At 38.3% G+C, this 21,313-nt stretch overlaps 1 protein-coding gene across 1 annotated transcript in view; it reads left to right on the top strand.

Moving 5' to 3' along the window:
- The first annotated feature begins 14,462 nt into the window (after positions 1-14,462).
- Positions 14,463-21,313, top strand: part of LOC107872501 — a 12,752-nt gene continuing 5,901 nt past the window's right edge. The window contains exon 1 of the mRNA XM_047412172.1: positions 14,463-14,791. Coding sequence (XP_047268128.1) covers positions 14,463-14,791 — 329 coding nt within the window. The remainder of the gene's footprint in view (positions 14,792-21,313) is intronic.

The following is a 21,313-nucleotide window of genomic DNA, read 5'->3' as shown; positions in this document are numbered from 1 at the left end:
TTGTGTGGTTATTTTCAGATGTAAAAGGACACCGATTTATTATACTATGTAAAAATAATTTATTCGACTTAGCATTTGTGGAATGTAAATAATGTGCAAAGTGTAGGTATCGATGTGTAATTACAGAATAATATATAGAAAATTAAAAATATAATTGACTTGAAAAAAATGTGAAATCATGTTGTGTACGTGCACAGATAATTGTGAAAATGTTAAAAACTATAATGTATTGATAAAAATCATAATATAAGGAGAATTATTAATAAATTATGAAAAGTAAAATTATGAAAATAAATTGATAAAATCCTAAAGTAAGGATAATTATCAATAATTTGTTAAGAATTGTAAAAAAAATGTGAAAATTATATTTTGTGCCCTTAAATGATCAGGAATCCTGAAGACATTAATTTAAGCACGGAGAGCCAAAATTGGGTGTCAATAGTTTCTCCTTTCCATTTAAAGAAGATGTAGAATTCTTCAAACAAAAACGTTGATGTGTAGCCAATTTTGCTCGACCAAAAAACTTTTGGTGAAAATTCAACCGAACTCTAATTTAGAGTTGCCTACATACCTCAAGTTGTATGAGGATCAAGTCAGGTATAGTTCAAAAGAATATGCAAATTTCCTCTTGTTCCGTTATTAAGGATGGATGATCATGTAGAATGATTATTGAGAGGAGGACTATTTAAGAACGAAAGTGTTCACATATTTTCGATGCTCCTTTGAACTTGCCCTAGTATTGAGCTGTGAGATGCTTGGGATGCAAGATTATGCACTTGCTGGGGAGAAAGAATGATTATGGGATTATAATGACTGAACTCTGCATATAGCTTCCTATATATCTCGAGTGACATGAGAATCAGGTCTATGTAGTTCGAGATGAGTAAAAAGGGAAAATTTTGAGGTAGTTCTCAAAATTTACCCAGTGTATGATTTATGGCTAGCATTGAATTTTTAAAAAATGTCTTGTTGTTACAAGTTGTATTTTTAATTAAAAAGATGTATGGTGCCTCTAACTGTCTATGGGGACTTGGAGATGAATGGCATCTCTGATTGTCTATGGGGAGTAGAGGATGAATGACATAGCTGATTGTTTACAGAGACTTGATGGGTGATATTTCCAATTGTCTATGAAGACTAATATTGATTGTCGTCTTTGATTATCTAGGAAAACTAATTTTGGTTGTCGCCTCTGATTGTATATGGAGACTGATGTTGAATGATGATGTCTTTGATTATTGACGAAGACTTGATGCATGACACCTCTAATTGTCTATGAAGGCTGGTGTTTACTGTTGTCTCTGATTGTCTACAAGGCTGAATGTATCTTTCATTATTTATGAACACTAGTGTTGATTGATGTCTCTGATTGTCTATGAAAACTGATGTTGAATGATGATGTTTTAATTTATGAAGACTTGACGACATCTTCAATTGTCTATGAAGATGGATGTTCATATTAGTAAAGTCATCCGGTTGTCTTTGGGGAACTTAGTGCATGATATCTCTAACTGTGAACAGAGACTAACTGTCGTCATCAATTGTCTATGAAGAATAAGGTCATCAACTGGTGAGCTAATTGAATTCTAATTGCCTCTCGATTAGTAGAACAACTGGTAGGTAATAGACTCTCGACTGGTGGGGCTATTGAAATAAAAGAGCTCTTGACTGGCTGAGTGATTGAAAGGTAGTAGCCTCTCAACTGACGGGGCTATTGAAAAAAAGATCTCTTAACTGGAGAAGCGACTGGAAGGTAATAGCCTCTAGACTGGTGGGGCTATTAAAATAAAAGAGATCTCAACTGGCGAAGGGATTCAAAGGTAATAACATCTCGATTGTGGGGGCTATTGAAATAAAGAAGCTCTTAAATAGCATAGCCATTTGATGAGTGATAGCCTCCCAACTGGCACGACTATAAAAAGATAAGAGCTCTCGACTGCCAGAGTAATTGAAAGGTAATAGCCTCTCGACTGGTGGGTATATTTAAATAAGAGCTCTCGACTAATGGATCAATTAAAAGGTAATAGCCTCTCAACTGGTGGGGCTATTGAAATAAAGGAGCTCTTGACTGGCAGAGCGATTGAAAGGTAGTTTGGCTATTAAAAAAAGATCTCTCGACTGCGGAGAGATTGGAAGGTAATAGCTTCTCGACTAGCGGGGCTATTAAAATAAAGGAGCTCCCGACTGGCGGAGCAATTAAAAGTGAATAACATCTCTACTGGTGGGGCTATTAAAATAAAGAAGCTCTCGACTGGTGGAGACATTTGAAAAGTGATAGTCTCTTGACTAGTAGGGTTATATAAATATAGAGATCTCCACTTGTCGATTAATGGAAAGGTAATAGCCTCAAGATTGGTGGGCATATTAAAATAAAGGATCTCTCGACTGATAGAGTAATTGAATGGTAATATCCCCTCGACTGGCGGAGCAATTGAAATAAATAAGCTCTTAACTGGTGGAGCAATTGAATGGTAATAGCCTCTCGATTGGTGGGGCTATTGAAATTTAAAAGCTCAATTGAAAGGTAATAGCCTGTTAACTGGTGGAGCTATTGAAATAAAAGATCTCTTTACTGGCGGGGCAATTGAAAGGTAATAGCCTCTCGACTGGCGGGTTTATTGAAATAAAGAGCTCTCGACTAGCGGAGCTATTGAAAGATAACAACCTCTCAACTTGAGGGGCTGTGAAAATATAAAATCTCTCGATTGGTGGGACTATTAAAATCTAAAATCTCTAGACTAGTAGAGCAACTGGAAGGTAATAGCCTCTCGGATGGAGGGGCTATTGAAATAAATGAACTCTTAACTGGCGAAGCTATTTGAAAGGTAATAGCCTCACAACTGGCAGGGCTACTTTAAAGGTAATAGCTTCTCAACTGGTGAGACTATGAAAATGTAAGAGCTCTCGACTGGTAGAGCTATTGAAAGGTAATAGCCTCTTGACTAGCAGGGCTACTTGAAAGATAATAGCCTCTCGATTAGTGAGGCTATGAAAATATAAGAGCTCTCGACTGGCAGAGATATTAATAGGTAATAACGTCTTAATTGGTGGGCCTATGAAAGTGTAGGATACCTTAATTAAAAGGAGAAAACATAATAGAAAAGCAAAATATTTGTGTTTGAATGCGAGAGCTTGAAAAAGAAAGTCAATTGCCTATATTTGGAGCTGGGGGCCTTGAATTAAAAAGTGTAATGTATGTATGTGCAGGTATGTTCATCAAAGAAAAAGTTAACTGCCTATATTTGGTGGTGGGCGCCTTGAATGAAAAGGATAATGCATGCATTTGAAGTGGTATGGATTGCGTAGATCTTACCCTCCCCAGACCTCACTATGTGGGAATAAACTGGGTTTGTTGTTGTTGTTTTTGTTGCATGTATTTGAAGGTAAATGTCATGAGAAAGAAAGAAAATTATCTTGTATTTTCTTTGCAAAATGTTGAAAAGTGAATAATGCAAAAAAATTGCTTTGTATTTTCTTTGTAAGAAATGTGGAAAGGTAAAAATGCAGAAGCTTGTTTTGTGTTTTCTTTGTAAGAAATGCAGAAAGGTGAAACTGGAGAAAATTATTTTATATTTTCTTTGTAAGAATGTTGAAAGGAAAAGGCATGATCATCCTTTGACGGTAGTTGGTACCAATAATTAGTAGTATGTATAAGAATTTCCCCATCTCCTTCCCAGCTAACTGATATCGAATTTAGGGTAACTCCTATATTTTCAAGTGGTACCTCAGAAGTACCTAAGTATCAACAAGATTTTCATATTGCTTCAATAAAAGATTTTAAGCTATGCCTATTCTCATGTTTCAAGTGTCCTTTCCAGAAATAATGTCTCATTTTCACACCTATTTGAGCATTATTTTTTATTTAGAATTTGGAAAGGTTTAGAGATATACACTCAAGCTCAGAAAGAAGTTCAATGAATGCAATTGTGATACCATAGGTTTGGCCTTCATGTAAGTATCCATTAATGTGAAAACACTTAGAATAAGATCTTTTAGGACTTTTTATCAGCTTGTAATGTAGGCTTGGGGACAGGTAGGATGATATTTGGAATGAAAGTGACTAATTTCTCGATGAGCATTGCACTTTATCTGTGCTTTTGACATTTGTTGTGCTCTGGCGCTTGATAATTCTTGTTCTTTATTATCCCTTATTTTGTATTTGCTTCAAATTTTTTGAATCTTGTGTTGGAGTTTTTTCCCCCTTTGTCGGAGTTATCTTTTTCTTATGAGGGGGTTATTGCACCTTCTTCTTTGAAGTCATCTTTTCATTTTTATTTTTCTGGGACTCAACATTGCCTTTGGTAGCTTTGATCTTGAATCTTTGTTCGTAAGTTATATGTACTTGGTGCGCTTAAGGAGGTAGACAAAGAGAGAGATAGTGTATGTAAACACTCACAAGGTATAGACTCAGATGTGGTTAAGAAGAAGGTTTTTAGGCTCAAGGGGGGGGGGGGGGAATACTGGGGATTAATGTCATTTGGTGGGCTGGGGAAGGCACAATCGGGTCAAAGGAGGCCTACAATCCTTTTCCAAACCAAGTGTAACTCAGAATTTTGCCTTAATAGACATTTAGGCTAAGTTCTAGATTAACAGTGCAATGCAATGAACTTGTCTAAAGCTCACCACACAATGCACTTAAAACGATGAGGTTGGGTTCGTTTTTGTCTTAGATATATGTAAGAGAATTTTTCAAGTGTCACTCAGGTTTGATTAAATGATAGCAAAATAATCTATGGCTTACTATGAAGTCTCCTTCTGAATGCTACTTTAGACAAATATTCCCAAGAACCTATACAAACACATTAGTAAGTAAAATAAATAAGAACTATGTATGTATACATATGTTTATTAATATATAAAAAGTAAAATTTTTACTAAAGCATGGACTCAGATTAAGTCTTAGATACACCATAGCTATGAAATGGTTGCTCGATTTATCAGCCATCCTAAATTGTCTTGTCAAGATACGAAATGTAAAATCCTTTGTGTTATCGTAATATTGTAAAGATTTCATCATCGCCCGAATTTATTTAATTTTTTAACCATATTTGTATACGTAATGTCTGTCTTTTATATGGGGAGACCTCGAAAATCGATGGGAGTTTCTTCATGGCTTTGTATATATTTTGATATAAAATAAGTAAACTTGAGAAATAAAAATCCATTTTTTGTTATGGGGTGGCCTCGAAGATCCTACGGAAAGATATTGTCATTGGCCAAAATCATGTAGTATCTGTTTGTTATTAGTGTAGTAAATTTCAAAGCAATGAAGGGATAAAATATCCAAAAATAGTGCCAAAATCAGTTAAGGCATAGCTAAGCAAAGAACCTATAGAGTGAATTTTTTGAGTTCAAATTAACCCAAGATTAACAAAATAGTAACAAAAATGTAGCAGCAACATATCAGTGACAATGATGCAAAAACAAACAGCAAAATCATGGCACAATAATGAAATAACAGTGAGCAAAATTCAACAAAAATAAATGAAAACAATAACAACAAACAATTATAATAATTAGAGCCGAAGGAAAATTCCTAAATAGTGATGGTATTGGCGTTGCTTCATCGGCGGATACCAGAGCAAAGCCGAATTTGTACAAAAATTGGCCGAATATGGTCATGGAAGAGTAATGATGTAGCAAGAGAGTGGTGAACTGGTAGCCCACTGACCATCAATTCTGGCGAGGTAGTGATGAAGAAGCAGAGAGCGGATGAAGCTCACCTGCCGGTGATCAACTTCAGCGAGGCACAGTACAATAGAGAGGAAAGAGAGAGAAGAGAGAAAAGGTAAAGGGAGAGCGGAGCTTGGTTCGTGGAGTTCACCGGTGGGTTTCGTCGGAAAGAGATAGCTACCAAAAATAGGGCAAAGAGGAAGAGAAAAAGAAGGAGAGAGCAGTAGCGGGGGTTGTTCGCCGATGGGTTTTACCGGAATCAGTGAAGTGGATGGTAGAGTTTATGAAAGAGAAAGTGAGAGTTAAAAGAGAGAACAATCTTGTTTTTTGTGTGTGTATATGCTTGAATATGTGTATGTTAAAATGTTTTCTGTGCATTTGTGTAATTTAAGTGAAAGAGGAAAAACTATGTGTATGTATTTATGTATGTAAAATTTCACCCCACCCACTTATATATAATAAACATTGACACCTCATATTATCCAAAGAATAAAAGGGACCCTTTTTTTCTTTTAGAATACCCTTTAGACCTTGGGTTATTGACCAAAGGATTTTTCATCCTTCTAACCAACATAAAAAGTTATTATCCAAAGGGTAGTGTCATTGTATGGTCATTGTCAGATGTGACAAGACATTATTGTGTGGTCATTGTCGGATGTGACAAAATATTATTGTGTGGTCATTATCGGATGTGCTAAGACACCGAACTATTATACTGTGTAAGAATAATTAATTCGATATGCAAAATTATGGGATCTAGTAAATAATGTACAAATATAGGTATCGATATATGATTACAAAAGTGTAAAGAAAATTGAAAAATATAATTAACTTGAAAATATTATAGATAAAAAAATGTGATGTCATGTTGTGTACATGTGTAGATGATTGTGAAAATATTAAAAATGATAATGAATTGGTAAAAATCCTAATATAAAGAGAATTATCAATAAGTTTTGAAAAGTAAAAATATGACAATAAATTGATAAAATTCTAAAAGATGAAAGATTATCAATAATTTGTTAATAATTGTAAAAAATATGTGAAAATTGTGTTTCATGCCCTTTAACAATCAAGGAGCCCGAAGACATTAATTTTAAGCACGGCTAGTAAAAATTGGGTGTCAACAACCGCTTAAGTGGATACTGGCTGCTTAAGCAACATCTAGCATTTGCACAGGTACCGCTTAAGCAGTCCCTTCCTTCTTTAGTAGCTACTACTTAAGTGGACCTCCGCTGGGCCGACCCAGTCGCTTAAGCAATGTGCTAGCACCAACTAAGACTTAGAATTTTTCAAAGTCTCAGCCAACCCCTCGGGATTCATCCAGAATTTTGTATACAAAAACAAACTATGTCACCCTATCAAATTCAACGTTTTGGACTCAATGACACAGTTGAAATTTACATCTGAGGTTATTTTGATGAAAAGTGGATCCCATACTTGCTTTTTCTTAAATTTCAGCCAATAGCCCAAAATGACCTCGGGAGCCTTGAAACCAGAACCAAGGATCAACCTAGCCTAAATTCAACGTTGGAAGCTGTTGGAATAGTAAGAATTTATAAACAAGATTGTTTGATTGGAGTTTTAGCCTGATATCCAATTTAAATAAGTGAAGACTTCAAAATAGGAAATTGGCTCTAAAAACTAAACGGACTACCCGGTAACCGAATTGTTAGTTCCAATAAGTCATAAATGACTTGGGGTAGCTATGGAAAAGCTATAAATGACGAAAATGAGCGAAAATATAGAAAATGACTTGGAGGGTCATTACAATATCCACTATCAAAAGAACTTTCATCTGAAAAAGTAAAGGATTAGAATGTACCTGCAGTCTCAAATTGGTTAGGATATTGGGTTCGCATCTCACTCTCGATCTCCAAAGTATCCACTTCCACTGGGGGGTGCCTCCATTAATCCTTAACTACTAGAATTTCTCTTGTCCGTAACTGTCTGATATCATGAGCCAATATGGGCATAGGATCCTCCACGAAGTTCAACCACTCATCTAACTGAATTGAGTCCCATCTAAGTATATGAGGCAGGTCAAGAATATATATCTGCAACATAGAAACATGGAAAATTAGACGGATAACAACAAACTTTAGGGGTAATTCTAAACTCTTTAGACACCTTACCAACTATTTAAAGAATCTCAAAGGGTCTAACATATCTGGGGTTGAACTTTTCCTTCCTCTCAAACCTTATCACACCCTTCATGGGAGATAGATAGAGGAATACTCGATCACCAACTCCAAATCTCAAGGCACAAAGTCTGCGGTCTGCATAAAAATTCTGCCTACTCTGAGGTCCCTCAGCCTATCTTAAATTACCCTCACTCTATACAATGACTCCTGAAGCAAATCAGTACGACACGGTCTAACCTCAGAAGTCTTAAACCATTCAATTGGAGAACGACATTGCTACCATCTAAATCCTCAAGTGACACCATCTTAATACTCGAACAATAGCTATTATTATATGCAAACATTACTAAAGCTAAGTGTTGCTCCCACTAAACTCCAAAATCCATAAGACAGGATCAGAGCATATCCTCGAGAACCTAAATAGTCTTCTCCGATTGCCCATCAGTCTGAGGATAGAAGGTTGTAATAAGATCCACCTGAGTACCTAAATTCTTCTAAAAAGCTCTCCAAAAACAAAATGTGGAACACCGAACCCCGATCTTAAATGATTGATATAGGAACACTATGTAAAAAAACTATCTCACTAACATAGATACAGGCCAACCTCTCAGCATTGAAGGACTTCTGAATAGGAATAAAATATGTGACTTGGTCAATCGGTCCATAATGACCCAAATGCTACCGAAACTATGAGAAGTACGAGGCGAACCACTAATAAAATCTATAGTAATCTGCTCCTATTTCCACTCGATAATGGGAAATCAAGCCACTAGGTCTCTGTTGCTCAGCCTTCACCTACTGGCAACATAGGCAACGAGCTACAAAGTCTGCCATACCTCTTTTCATAATTCTCCACTAATAATGATGCCTCAAATCTCTATACATCTTAGTTGTACCTGAGTTAATGAAATATCTAGAGTTGTAAGCCTCATGCAAAATAGACTAAATCAAGTCATCAACCCTCGAAACACAAATATGACTATAAAATCTCAAAACACCTTCGAAATCTATGGTAGCCCTCTTAGACTTACCACTCAACACTTGATCACGGATGATGCAAAGTCTCTTATGCTCAAACTTAAAACTCCAAATCTGCTCAAATAGCGAAGACCTCGCCTCAACACTAGCAAGAATTCTCCTCGGGTCTTAAATATCAAGTTGTACCATCAAGTTAGCTAAAGACTAAATGTCCCAAGCCAACAACCTTTGAGAAACTAAAATACAAGCCAAGTTACTCATACTCATTGCCTTTCCACTCAAGGGATCTACTACCACGTTCTCCTTGTTAGATGATACACAATAGAGCTGCTACTCCATCCATCCATGCTACCTAAAATCAAGCTCTCTCTGGGTCATAAGATGTTGAATACTATGCTGATCCGTGTAGATCTCACAATGCACGCCATAAAGATAGTGCCTCAAAATCTTAAGTGTAAAAATTACTGCCGTCAACCCCAATTCCAAATCATGAGTGGGGTTACGCTCGTGCACCTTTAGCTACCTCAATGTATAAGCAGTAAGACCCTACTACATCAACACATAACCAAACCCAACATCAAAAGTATTAAAATACATGGTGAATCTCTCACCCCCAATAGGAAGATCCAAATAAGAGTTGAAGTAAGAAATTCCTTGATCTTTCCAAAGCTCCACTCACACTCCTCAAACCATAAAAAAAAGAACATCCTTCTGAGTCAATTTGGTAATCGGCATTGCAATAGTAGCAAAAGTTTCAATGAGTCATCTATATTAATCAACTAAACCAATAAAGCTATGAACCTTAAACAGAGAAGTAGACCTGGACCAACCATGAATAGACTCAATCTTTACTAAATCTATAATAATCCCTTCCTTAGACACCACATGCCCAAGGAATATCAATGACTCAAGCCAAAATTCACACTTAAAGAATTTAGAAAAAAACCTATGATCTCTCAAAGTTTGGAGAACAATCCTCACATGATGCACATGCTTCTCTCTACTACTCAAATATACAAGGAAGTCGTAAATAGACACTTTAACAAAGGAATCCAACTAAGGCCTGAACACGCAGTTCATCAATTCCATAAATACGGCTAGGGCATTGGTTAACCCAAAGAACATCATTAGGAATTCATAATGAATATACCGGGTCCTAAAGGTTATCTTCGAGATATCTTTAGCCTGAATCTTCAACTGATGGTAACCGAACCTCCAGGAAATCTTATAAAACACCACTGCACCCTGAAGCTAGTCAAACAAATCATTAATATGAGGCATCGAATACTTTTTCTTTACTGTTAGCTTATTAAGCTTTCTATATACATGGAACCACATTTATTCTTTACAAACAACACAGGAGCTCCCAAAGGAGACATACTCAGTCTAATAAAACCCCTACCAAGAAGGTCCTAAAGTGGAGAATTCAGCTTCTTAAGCTTGGCAAAAGCCATATAATAAGGTGCCATAGAAATAGGTTGGGCTTCTGGCTCAAGATTAAAAAAAACTCTATATCACACTCAGGAGAAAGACTACGTAGATCGATAGGGAAAACATCAGGAAACTCATGAACTATAGGGAAAACATTTGAATGGTATATTTTATAATTATTAGCCTGTGGATGAATATGACATTCTTGTACATGGTCGACATGCTAGTATTCAACATTCTAAAGTTCAACATAGGGTGCAACAAGATAGAGTTGTAATACCCTGATTGTTTCTTAAGCCTGAATCCGTCTTTTGAGTGGATATGTATGACTTTCAAAGTAATTGATGTTTAAAACATGTTGTATTTCTCTAATTTCTACTTTTTTTCATGTAGATCATTGAATAATCTTTCCATCGATACAAATTTCATCGAAATCCGACATCAGGCGAGGGAGTTATAGCCGTTTTACTCAGCGATATTAGATTGACTAGGTCTAACGGTCAACCTGACGGACCGCCAAGCCCTTGGTGGACCATCAAGTGTCCCGTCAGGCCAAGTCAGTGACCCCTCTTCCTGGTCATCGTGTGACGGCCAAGTTGGTAGACTGTCAAGGGGTCCATCAGGTCGAGACAGAATATCTCGTTTTTGGACCTCAAGTGACGGATGGCTTGGTGGATTGTCAGTTTCCTGATGAACCATCACGTCAAGGCAGAATATTCCAATTTTTCACTCGAGTGATGGACGATCTGGTGGACCATTAGGAGACTTGACGAACCTTCAGATCGATCGTCACAGGCCCCGATCAGCGAATTTCAACTTTTTTAAAAGGGCATTTTGGTTATTTCTGCCCCTTATGCTCTTATATATATACCCAAGTTGAGAAAGGCCATCCATTTCTCTCTAATCTTTTCCAAGAAACCTCTAGAGGACTAGCGTTTCTCTCTTCTCCAAAATCCAATCTCCTTCAAAGAAATTCAAGGTTTCTTCCATAGATTTCTCCAAGTTGTTCAAGAATTAAGCTCCCCCAGTCAAAGGCATCAAGAATCTTGGTCTAAGAGTGTGAGAAAGAAGTTTCAAATAAGTTTCTACATCTCCAAAATCATAATCCAAGGTATGTGGAGCTTGAACAAGAACACTTCTTTCGTTCTTGTGCCTAAAGATTTACTTTCTGTTATTGATTTACATGATTTTGCAAGTGGGTTTACACCCAAATTTCTTTATTTATGATTTATGAGATTTGAGTTGAATAAGTTTGATATTTATGATTATTTCACCATCATGTTTCTTAAATTGAGAATTTATTCCATGAGTTCTATATTTTCATTACGCATTGATGATTTCCAAGCAATTTAAGACAAGTTTCATGAGTTATGCCTTTCCATGAGAAATTTGGCTATTGAATATATATCGATATTTGAGATCGAAAGTCAAGAATGAGTCCTATGATGTTTCCTTAAAGTTTTTGATATTTGAAAATGATTCGAAAAGCAAATGTACTTGACGTTGAGAAAGATTGTGTTGAGTTGAGTCGGGTTAGGAATCCACAAGATGTTTATGATTTATAGATGATATATATATTTATGTTTTGTTCTCTAAAATAGATCCACGAGTTGATATTGATTAAGGTGGATTTCCTAACGCGTTCTAATCTGAGTCTGGGAAGAGTATTTAACACCGAGCAAGAAATGTGGCATTTCTCCAAAACTACGTGCCACTATAGGATTGATGTCGATAATTATGGGCTAGAGGCCGAGTATGGGATTGTGATAACTAGATTGAGGTTGTACTCCCTGGCAAGAGTATAACACCCCCGCCAATGTGGGGTTCTCTCCTTAGGAGGGCAAAATGTTGGACTCCATGCGGCTCACATGGTGTGGTTATATCGGTTATAAGAAACTCCCATGTCCATAATGATCTAAGTACCGTGAGTTACCGAGTCACTCTAAGTCATGAGTCAAAGAGTTTGAGTTGAGTTAAATGATTTATGAGATTTATGAAGCATATGTTATTACTGATGACTTTCAAAAATGATGTTTTAGATAATTCAAGCGAAGAGAGTTATTATTGTGAGAATGCATGATTTTCTTATACATTTATGATATTATTTAAAATGTTGCATCCACCCCTACATACTCAGTACATTCCCAAGTACTGACTCTCATACTCTTTGTACTCTATATTTCCTCATGATATAGGTTCAGGTGCTCAGTCTCAGCAGCGACAGTGATCTTTGAGTACCTTTATCTTCATTTCTGTGGTTGGTGAGTCCTCATGGTTCGAGGACCTGTGTCTCTAATTTTGTCTTGTTAATAGATGGTTGTTTACTTTCAGTTCAGTACGAGTTAGTTGGGGATCTGTCCCAATGACTCCTCAGTCCTATGTAGTAAAGGCTTTGTCAGACTAGTGTACCAGCGTGTACAGAGATTTTAGTATTTTGTTTGTACAGGGAAGTATTACTTCATGTTTCAGTATGTTCATGACATGGTTATTCCTCTTTATCTTAGCATGATTTATGCTATAATGAGTTCTGAAAGTAATGACAAGCTTAGAGGGTTAGCTTGAGGCCACGTGTCGCCTTGAGCACCATGTGACACCTTGAGATAGGTTCTTAGGGCGTTATAAGAGTACAAAAACAGAATAGGATTCATGAAATAGTCAATGATGCTTTCGGTATTGGGAATAGGATGGAACCCAAATAGAATTTAGAAGAAGATCCCAATGAAGAAGTAAGAGGTTTCTATCAACAATTAGAAAAGGCTAGTCACCCACTATGTGAAGGGAGTAAGCATTCTACTTTATCTGTTACAGTTAGATTATTGAGTATCAAATCTGATTGGAATGTTTTTCAAGCTGCTATAGACTCTATGGTTGGTCTTTTGGGTGAACTAGTAAATCCAGAGTTGAACATACCTCAGAATTTTTATCAAGCAAAGAAATTGGTTTCCAAGTTGGGATTGTCATATAATAAAATCCATTGTTGTATAAATGGTTGTATGTTGTTTTATAAGAATGATGCTGAATTTGAAAATTGTAAGTTTTGTGGACATGTTCGTTATAAGCGGACTCCAGGTGGAAATATGGTTTCTATTAAGGCGATGCACTATTTACCTCTTTTACCTAGGCTAAAGAGGTTGTATGCTTTGATGAGTTTTGCCTCACACATAAAATGGCACCATGAAAATAAAAGGCCACCAGGTGTTTTATCTCATCCATCAGATGGAGAAGCTTGGATGCACTTCAATAGAACTTATCCTGATTTTACTAGTGAACCAAGAAATATTATATTGGGGTTGTGTGCAGATGGTTTCACACCATTCTCTAATTTGGGCACACCTTATTCTTGTTGGCCTATATTTATTACTCCATATAATCTTTCGCCTAAAATGTGCATGACAAGTCCCTACATATTTCTAAGTTGTATTATTCCAGGTCCCCGCAATCCAAGAAGTTTGATCGATGTATATCTCTAGCCATTGATAGATGAATTACTACAATTATGGTATGAAGGTGTAGTGACATATGATATATCAACTAAGTAGAATTTTGTTATGCATGTCCATTTAATGTGAACTATTAGCGATTTTCCTACATATGGGATGTTGTCTGGTTGGATGACTACTGGAAAGTTAGCTTGCCCATATTGCATAGAAAATAGCAAAGCATTCACTTTAAATTATGGTCAAAAAAATTCTTAATTTGATTGTCACCGCCAGTTCTTACCAATAGACCACAAGTTTAGAAGGATGAAAAATGCGTTCCAAAAAGAATAAGATTGAGAATGATCCGCCACCTCCATTACTGTCAGGACATCAGATTTGGGAGAGAGTTTGTAATTTGCCTAAAGTTACAGATGGTCCACCTACTAGACTTCCTGGATATGGTGTTGAACATAATTGGACCAAACAAAGAATATTTTAGGAGTTGCCCTATTGGGGGGACAATAAACTAAGACATAATCTTGATCCGATGCACATTGAAAAAAATTATTTTGATAATTTATTCAACACAATCATGGATGTTAAGGGCAAGACAAAAGATAATTCAAAATCTAGGATGGATATAAAAGAGTATTGTAAGAGAAAGGAATTGTGGTTAAAGGAAAAAGAAAATGGTAAATTGTTTAAGCCCAAGGCCAATTTTTCATTTACAATAGATGAGAAATGAGAAATATGTGAGTGGGTTAAGAATTTGAGAATGCCCGAGGGCTATGCTTCAAATTTAGGAAAATGAGCGGATATGGAAGAAGGAAAGTTGATTGGTATGAAAAGCCATAATTGTCATGTTTTTATGGAAACCTTGATTCCTATCGCATTCAGCCACTTTCTTGAGAGGATATGGAAACCAATCACAGAGATAAGTTTGTTCTTTAGAGATTTATGTTCGGGAAAGTTATTGGAGAGTAGCTTGGACAGAATGGAGCAGAATATTCCTGTCATTACTACTAAGTTGGAGAAGATCTTTCCATGTGGCTTTTCTGATGTGATGGAGCATATTCTAATTCACCTCATAGAAGAGGCACATCTTGGAGGCCCAGTTCAAATGAGGTGGATGTATCCAGGAGAGAGGTAAATTTTTTAAAATTAATGCCATCATTTGCTTAAAATAATTACTTTTATCTACGTAAGATAGAATTATACAGGAAAATTGGTGAGTGCAAACAAACTACTAAGCAAAGGGGAAAGATAGAAGGATCGATTTGTGAAGCTTATCTTGCAAAAGAAACTTCTTATTTTTGTTCTTACTACTTTGGGGATGAAGTGTCATGCAAGAGAAATAGGTCCAATCGTAATGATGAAGGTGATAGTGATCCTATGTTTTCACCTATATCGATTTTTAACAATTCGGGTAGAGGATCTAAAAGCTACTGTAGCCATCACTAAGATGGAAAGAAAATCTATTGAGACACATGTTTTGCTCAATTGTCCAGAGATTTAGCCATATCTTGAGTAAGTGTTAATGATGTTATCGAATTATATTAATTTGTTTAGGACACTTCACTAATAAAAAAATATTATTGATGGTATACTTGAGAATTTATTTATTAGGAAATAGGGTAATGATGCCATATATATGAGATTTTCCGATTGGCTGAAAGAATGCGTAAGTATGATATATCATATGTGCATTTACTAAAATTATATATAGGTCATTTAATAAAATTTGTATTTTGATTTAACGATATGTAGGTTTTGGATGAACATAGTACCTCGAACATTTGCCATTGGTGAGAGATATTATATTTGGTCCTGTAACTCAAATTCGGACAACGGATAAATATTGTGTGAATGGTTTCAAGTTTCAAACCAAGAAAGTTTCTAAGTATAATAAAACTAATAACAGTGGCGTGTGTGTTGAAGGTGATGTTGACGGTAATGGTCAAATCGTTGAATATTTTAGTGTCATACAAGATATATTAGAAGTCAGGTACCCTGGTTGGCCAAAAAAGAAGATAATTTTATTTCTATACAAGTGGTTTGATCTATCATATAGAGATACTAGGGTGAATCAACAACATTATATAATTGAAGTTAAACACAAGAGGCAATATAATCGTCATGATTCCTTTATCATTGCACAAAATGCTAGGCAGGTATATTATGCTACATATCCATTGCGTAGAGATAAAGCAAATTGGTGGGTGGTTATAATGACTAAGCCTGTGGGGAGAATTGAGATTGAGAATGTGTCAGATTTGGCATACCAGAACGAAGTTATAGTTGTTGATCAAATAGTGGATGATGAGTTGGAAAATAATCTTGAACATCCTCAACGCATATTAGAAGAAGTTTCTGATGATGAGATCATTGACATCGCAAATACAGCGGAAGAAATAGACAAGGGAAATGAATTATTCTGGGAGAACGAATGGGACTATGAAAATGAAACAACGGATGAGGAAGAATAGGATAATGATGGAAATGAAACAAGCGATGAGGAAGATTGAGAGAATATAGATTAGCTAGTTAGTACTAGCTCAGGCTTGAGCTTTTTGAGATTTATTGGTGTTCCACCTTTTGTCTTTTATTTTATAGTTATCTTTTTAGCCTAAACTTTGTTTACTGGTGTACATGCTGCTTTCTCTGCTTGTTGCTTGAATTGGATATTCTGACTTAGGAAGTTCCACTTACTGGTGTGCATGTTTGTTTCTCTGTTTCTCTATTTCTCTGTTTATTGCTTTCTATGCTTTCTTGCGTTTGTTAGTTTCAACTTTGATTAATGGATTATGGTACACATCAAGACACTTTCTTTTTTATTTTTCCTTTCCTATAACCTTTAAAGATCTAATTTTGCTTAGGAATGGATCATGTTTCATGTAATAGGTAACAGTTCCTCGTTTATTCAAACATTTTTGTCTCTCATAGTTGTGATGGTGTAATGTAGTAGATATAAGTAGAGTCACTCTATTGTTGTGCTTAGAAAGATTTGAGTCTATCATGGTAGTGATGGCGTAGCATGCAAACCGAGAGTTGAACTTTATTATAATTTATAAATTCTAGGATGACAGTCAAGTGTAAATAAGTTCACTTGCAGATAAACTACTATTAGCAATTATATAAGCATGTAGAGTGGGTACATCACATAAAGGAGTTTCTTTTGGTTCAAGTTGGCAACCATTATTCTACAACATATATATTATAAAGATAGAAGATAAGTCGTATTCCCATGACCATCTCGCACACTCCACATAGTTAAAACTGATCGGGTACTTTGGCTTCCTATTTGGTGTAAATAGTCCGAAATGTTTTTCAAATTCAGGGCTTTTAGATCTTCATCAAACAATACTCCAGTTCATTTTTTTCTCTTTCCATTTGTAGTTATCTAATTATCCATTATCCCTTAGACTGCTGTAATCACAGGGGTTTTGCGTAAATGCACTCAAGATTTTTTGGTTGCCTTCTCTCTTGACACTCCTTTCTTTAGCCCTATGTTGCTCGGACTCTTCAAATATATTAATGTGAGCGTGTCGAATTCACTAAAACTAGTGTATTTTTTAAGAATCCGACACGGGTGCGGCATCGGATTTGAAGAGTCCCGCAACTTAGCTTTAGACTACTCTGTATATCTTTGAGACTGTTTTCTGCCCACATATATTTGCTATTCTGAAACTTCTTACAATCATTTCTTATTTTAAACTTAATTACCTGCTTTCTATAATTTATGGACCATCTTGAATAATTTATGGTCCTGCTTCACAGAAATAGTTATGAAAAAAGAGTAATTAAGAGGCTCTAGCTTGAAGAAAACAACCTGGGAGGACAGTACATACTATATCATTCTTATTTCCATTTTCTTCTTTAATATTGTACTTGAAATAGATGAATTCTGTTGAGTATTCTGCTTTTTGCACCAATGAACTTGTCTGTGGGATCAGGAATATGAAAGAGTGACTGGAAGTCGTTAAACTAGTCTTTAGTTCATCCCACTCTAAGCAATAAGCTATGTAGCTCAATAGGAAAAAAGATTGAATAACTATTTTTCTGCCAGTAAAGCCATAAACAAAAAGTTACTATATGTAAGTCATAGCTTATTCTTCCTTATCAATTGTTGATAAGGCACAGGGAAAGCATTATCCTTATAAGAATGTTGCTAAACAAAAGAACATTCTTTTTGACATTCAACCATGAAAGGAAACTTGAACACACATGCTATTAGGATCCATCATGTTGAGCCTTTTTGGGTACTATATCATACAATAGATTTTCACTGTTTTTCTTTACTTGTGTTTCTTGTAGGGACTATTGTGCTTGGGTATGTTGTTGTTGTTTCTGCAAGTTTTGGGATATGGGGTTGGGGAAGGGGAAGGAGTGTTATTAGGGAACAAAAGTAGTTTTTCTTTTACTGTTCATTTGTGTTTACTTTCAACAACTCAACACTATTTTTCTTGGAAATGTACTTTTGTATTTTAGTGGTTTTGTGCTGCCCTTTCATTTTGCTTTGTTGAGTGAGTTCTATTTGATCAGTTCTCTTTTTTGGAATTTCATTGTAACTGACTACTCTTTCTTTAAGGTTGAGGGTCTATCAGAAAGCCTTCTCTACCTCTGAGGTAGGGTTAAAGTCATTAGATACTCTACTCTCCCGAGATGCCACTTTGTGGGAATACACGGGGTTTATTGTGTTGTTTTTGTTGTTTCAGCATTTTTGGGTTTTGGTGTGGGGGAAGGGAGGTTAAGTTCACCTCTCTCTCTCTCCACTAACGGCTCTCTCTCTCTCTCCCTTCCCTCTCTCTCTCTCTCGTCCCGGTCCCCGGCCCCCGTCGCCGCCACCGACCTTCGGTGCCGACCCGTCCCGACCTCCGGTTCCCGGCGCCGACCCCCTCTCTCCACTACCCTCTCTCTCTCTCTCCACTAATGGCTCTCACTCTCTCTCCCTACCCTCTCTCTCTCTCTCTCGTCTCGGCCCGTCGCCGTCGCCGACCTTCAGTGCCGATCCGACTCGACCTCCGGTCCCCGGCGCCGACCCCCGTTGCCGCTCCCGGCTGCCCTCTTTCACCGACCTCCGGTTCCAATCCGCTCTGCCCCCCTCCGTTCATACCCCCCCTCTCCGTCCATACCACCCCCCTCCGGCGCCGGCGGGATACAACAGCCCCCCTCTCCCCACCTCGGTCTCCAGCCAGCCGCCGCTCGGTCTCCAGCCGCCGATTCGGTCTCCAACAGCTGAAGCTCGGTCTCCAGCCGCAGCTCCGCCTGCACCCGCCGCTCGGCCACCAGCAACCGCAGCACCCAAACGACGACCAGTTCCCTCGGTCTCCAGCAACCGCAGCACCCAAACGACGACCAGTTCCCTCGGTCTCCAGCAGCCGCAACTCCATCTCAGCACCGGAATCCCCCGGAACCCAGTCAACGCTGGGCTTTGGTTTTCGGCTTGGCTTACAAGCGTAACCCGGTGACTTCTAACCTTTGTTATTTCATTCTTCGTATTATGCTAGTAGTAGCCCCTGTACCTTGACTTGCGTTGGATTTGTTGATATTGTCTGTTGTCTGTTGTTGCTGTTGCTGTGGTCATTTCTTGCACTGCTTTGGACTGGGTTATCGGCTTGGGAATCTATTTTTGGGGCTGTGGGTGTTGAGTCCAATGGTGTTTGCTCTCTAGTTGAGTTTAGTTTTGTTCCTGGATTATTCCTTTGAATTTGTGTGAGCCTTGTATTTCTTGCTGCTGCTTTGCTACTACCATCGTTTATATCTTTATATTTTCTTATACTTTCGTGTGGTTGTGGCTGTGGGCGGTAACGGTTGGATAGGGTCATGTCCGAGGGGGTTGGGGCGTGGGGCCGTGGTGGGGGCGGGGGATGAGGAAAGGGCGGGAGTGGGAGGGAGGCCATGGTTTGGTCGCGGAGGGGAGGGGGGTAGTGGAGGGCGTGTGGATAGTGATGGTAGGTTGAGGGTTGGGTCTTGGAATATAGGAACCTTTCAGGGTAAGTCCATAGAGCTTGTGAAGATTCTTAGGAAGAGGAGGATCAATATTGCGTGTGTTCAAGAGACCAAGTGGGTAGGGTCTAAGGCTAGGGAGGTGGATGGTTACAAGCTGTGGTTCTCTGGGAGCGAGAGGCGTAGGAATGGAGTTGGCATCTTAGTAGATGAAGAGCTTAGAGGTCAGGTTGTAGAGGTGAAGAGGATCAACGATAGGTTGATGACTATTAAGTTGGTCATTCGGGGGTTTACCCTGAACGTGTGTAGTGCCTATGCGCCGCAAGTGGGATCGGAGGGGGAGGAGAAGATGCGGTTTTGGGAGGCTTTGGAGGAGGTGGTGAGAGGCGTGCCTAGCTCGGAGAAGATTGTTGTAGCAGGGGATTTCAACGGGCACATCGGGGCGTTACCGGAAAGCTTTGGTGATGTGCATGGTGGTTTTGGTTTTGGGGAAAGAAATGAAGAGGGGGCTACTCTATTGGAGTTTGCGAGGTCCTTTGGGCTGGTGGTGGTGAACTCGGGCTTCCTGAAGAAGGACGATCACCTGATCACCTTTCGAAGCGCGATAGCCAGGACCCAGATTGACTTTTTGTTGCTTAGAAAAGGGGATAGGGCGTTGTGTAAGGACTGTAAGATCATCCTGAGTGAGAATCTTTCGACCCAGCATAGGCTCTTGGTTATGGATTTGGGTATAAAAAAGAATAGAAAGAAGAGGAGTAAGGAGGGTAGACCTAGAATTAAGTGGGACGGCTTGACGCCAGTGAATGCGTGGGAGATAGGGGAGAAGTTGGCGGGAATGGGGGTGTGGAAGTGTAGGGGGGACGTGGATAGTATGTGGGATAGGGCGGCTAGGTGCATCAGGGAGAATGCAAGTGAGGTGTTGGGTGTTTCTAGGGGCCGGGCCGGGCATCATCGGGGGGATTGTTGGTGGAATGAAGAGGTGGAGAAGAAAGTGCGGACCAAGAAAGGAGCGTATGCTAAATTGGTTGAGAGTAAAGACGAAGAAGAGAAGCGGGTAAATAGGAAAGAGTACAAGCTAGCTAGGAAGGAGGCTAAGTCAGCAGTCACGGCAGCTAAGACGGCCGCTTTTGAGAGCTTGTATGCAGGGTTACAGGGGAAAGGAGGGGAGAAAAAGTTGTTTAGACTCGCTAAGGCTAGGGAGAGGAAGGGTCGTGACCTCGATTAGGTGAGGTGCATTAAGGGGAAGGACGGTAGAGTGTTGGTGGAGGACGGCCACATTAAGAATAGATGGCAGTCGTACTTTCATAGGCTCTTAAATGACGAAGGGGATAGAGCTATTGTGTTAGGGGAACTGGAGCACTCAGAGGAGTGTCGAGATTTTAGCTATTATAGACGTTTTAAGGTAGAAGAGGTTAGAGAGGCTGTTCGCAGGATGAAAAGGGGTAGGGCGACGGGGCCGGACGAGATACCGATGGAGTTTTGGAAGTTCGTTGGAGAGACTGGTGTAAGGTGGTTGACTGGATTGTTTAATGAAATCTTCAAGATGGCAAAGATGCCCGAGGCTTGGAGGTGGAGTACCATGATCCCTCTCTATAAGAATAAGGGTGACATCCAGAGTTGCAATAACTATAGGGGGATTAAGTTATTGAGTCACTCTATGAAAATTTGGGAGAGAGTGGTCGAGGTGAGGCTGAGACGGATAGTGTCTATTTCGGAAATCCA

The sequence above is a fragment of the Capsicum annuum genome, chromosome 5 (genome assembly GCF_002878395.1).
Source record: "Capsicum annuum cultivar UCD-10X-F1 chromosome 5, UCD10Xv1.1, whole genome shotgun sequence".
Lineage (NCBI taxonomy): Eukaryota > Viridiplantae > Streptophyta > Magnoliopsida > Solanales > Solanaceae > Capsicum > Capsicum annuum.
Note: the sequence above shows the minus strand (reverse complement) of the source record. Positions and strands in the feature narration are given on the sequence as shown.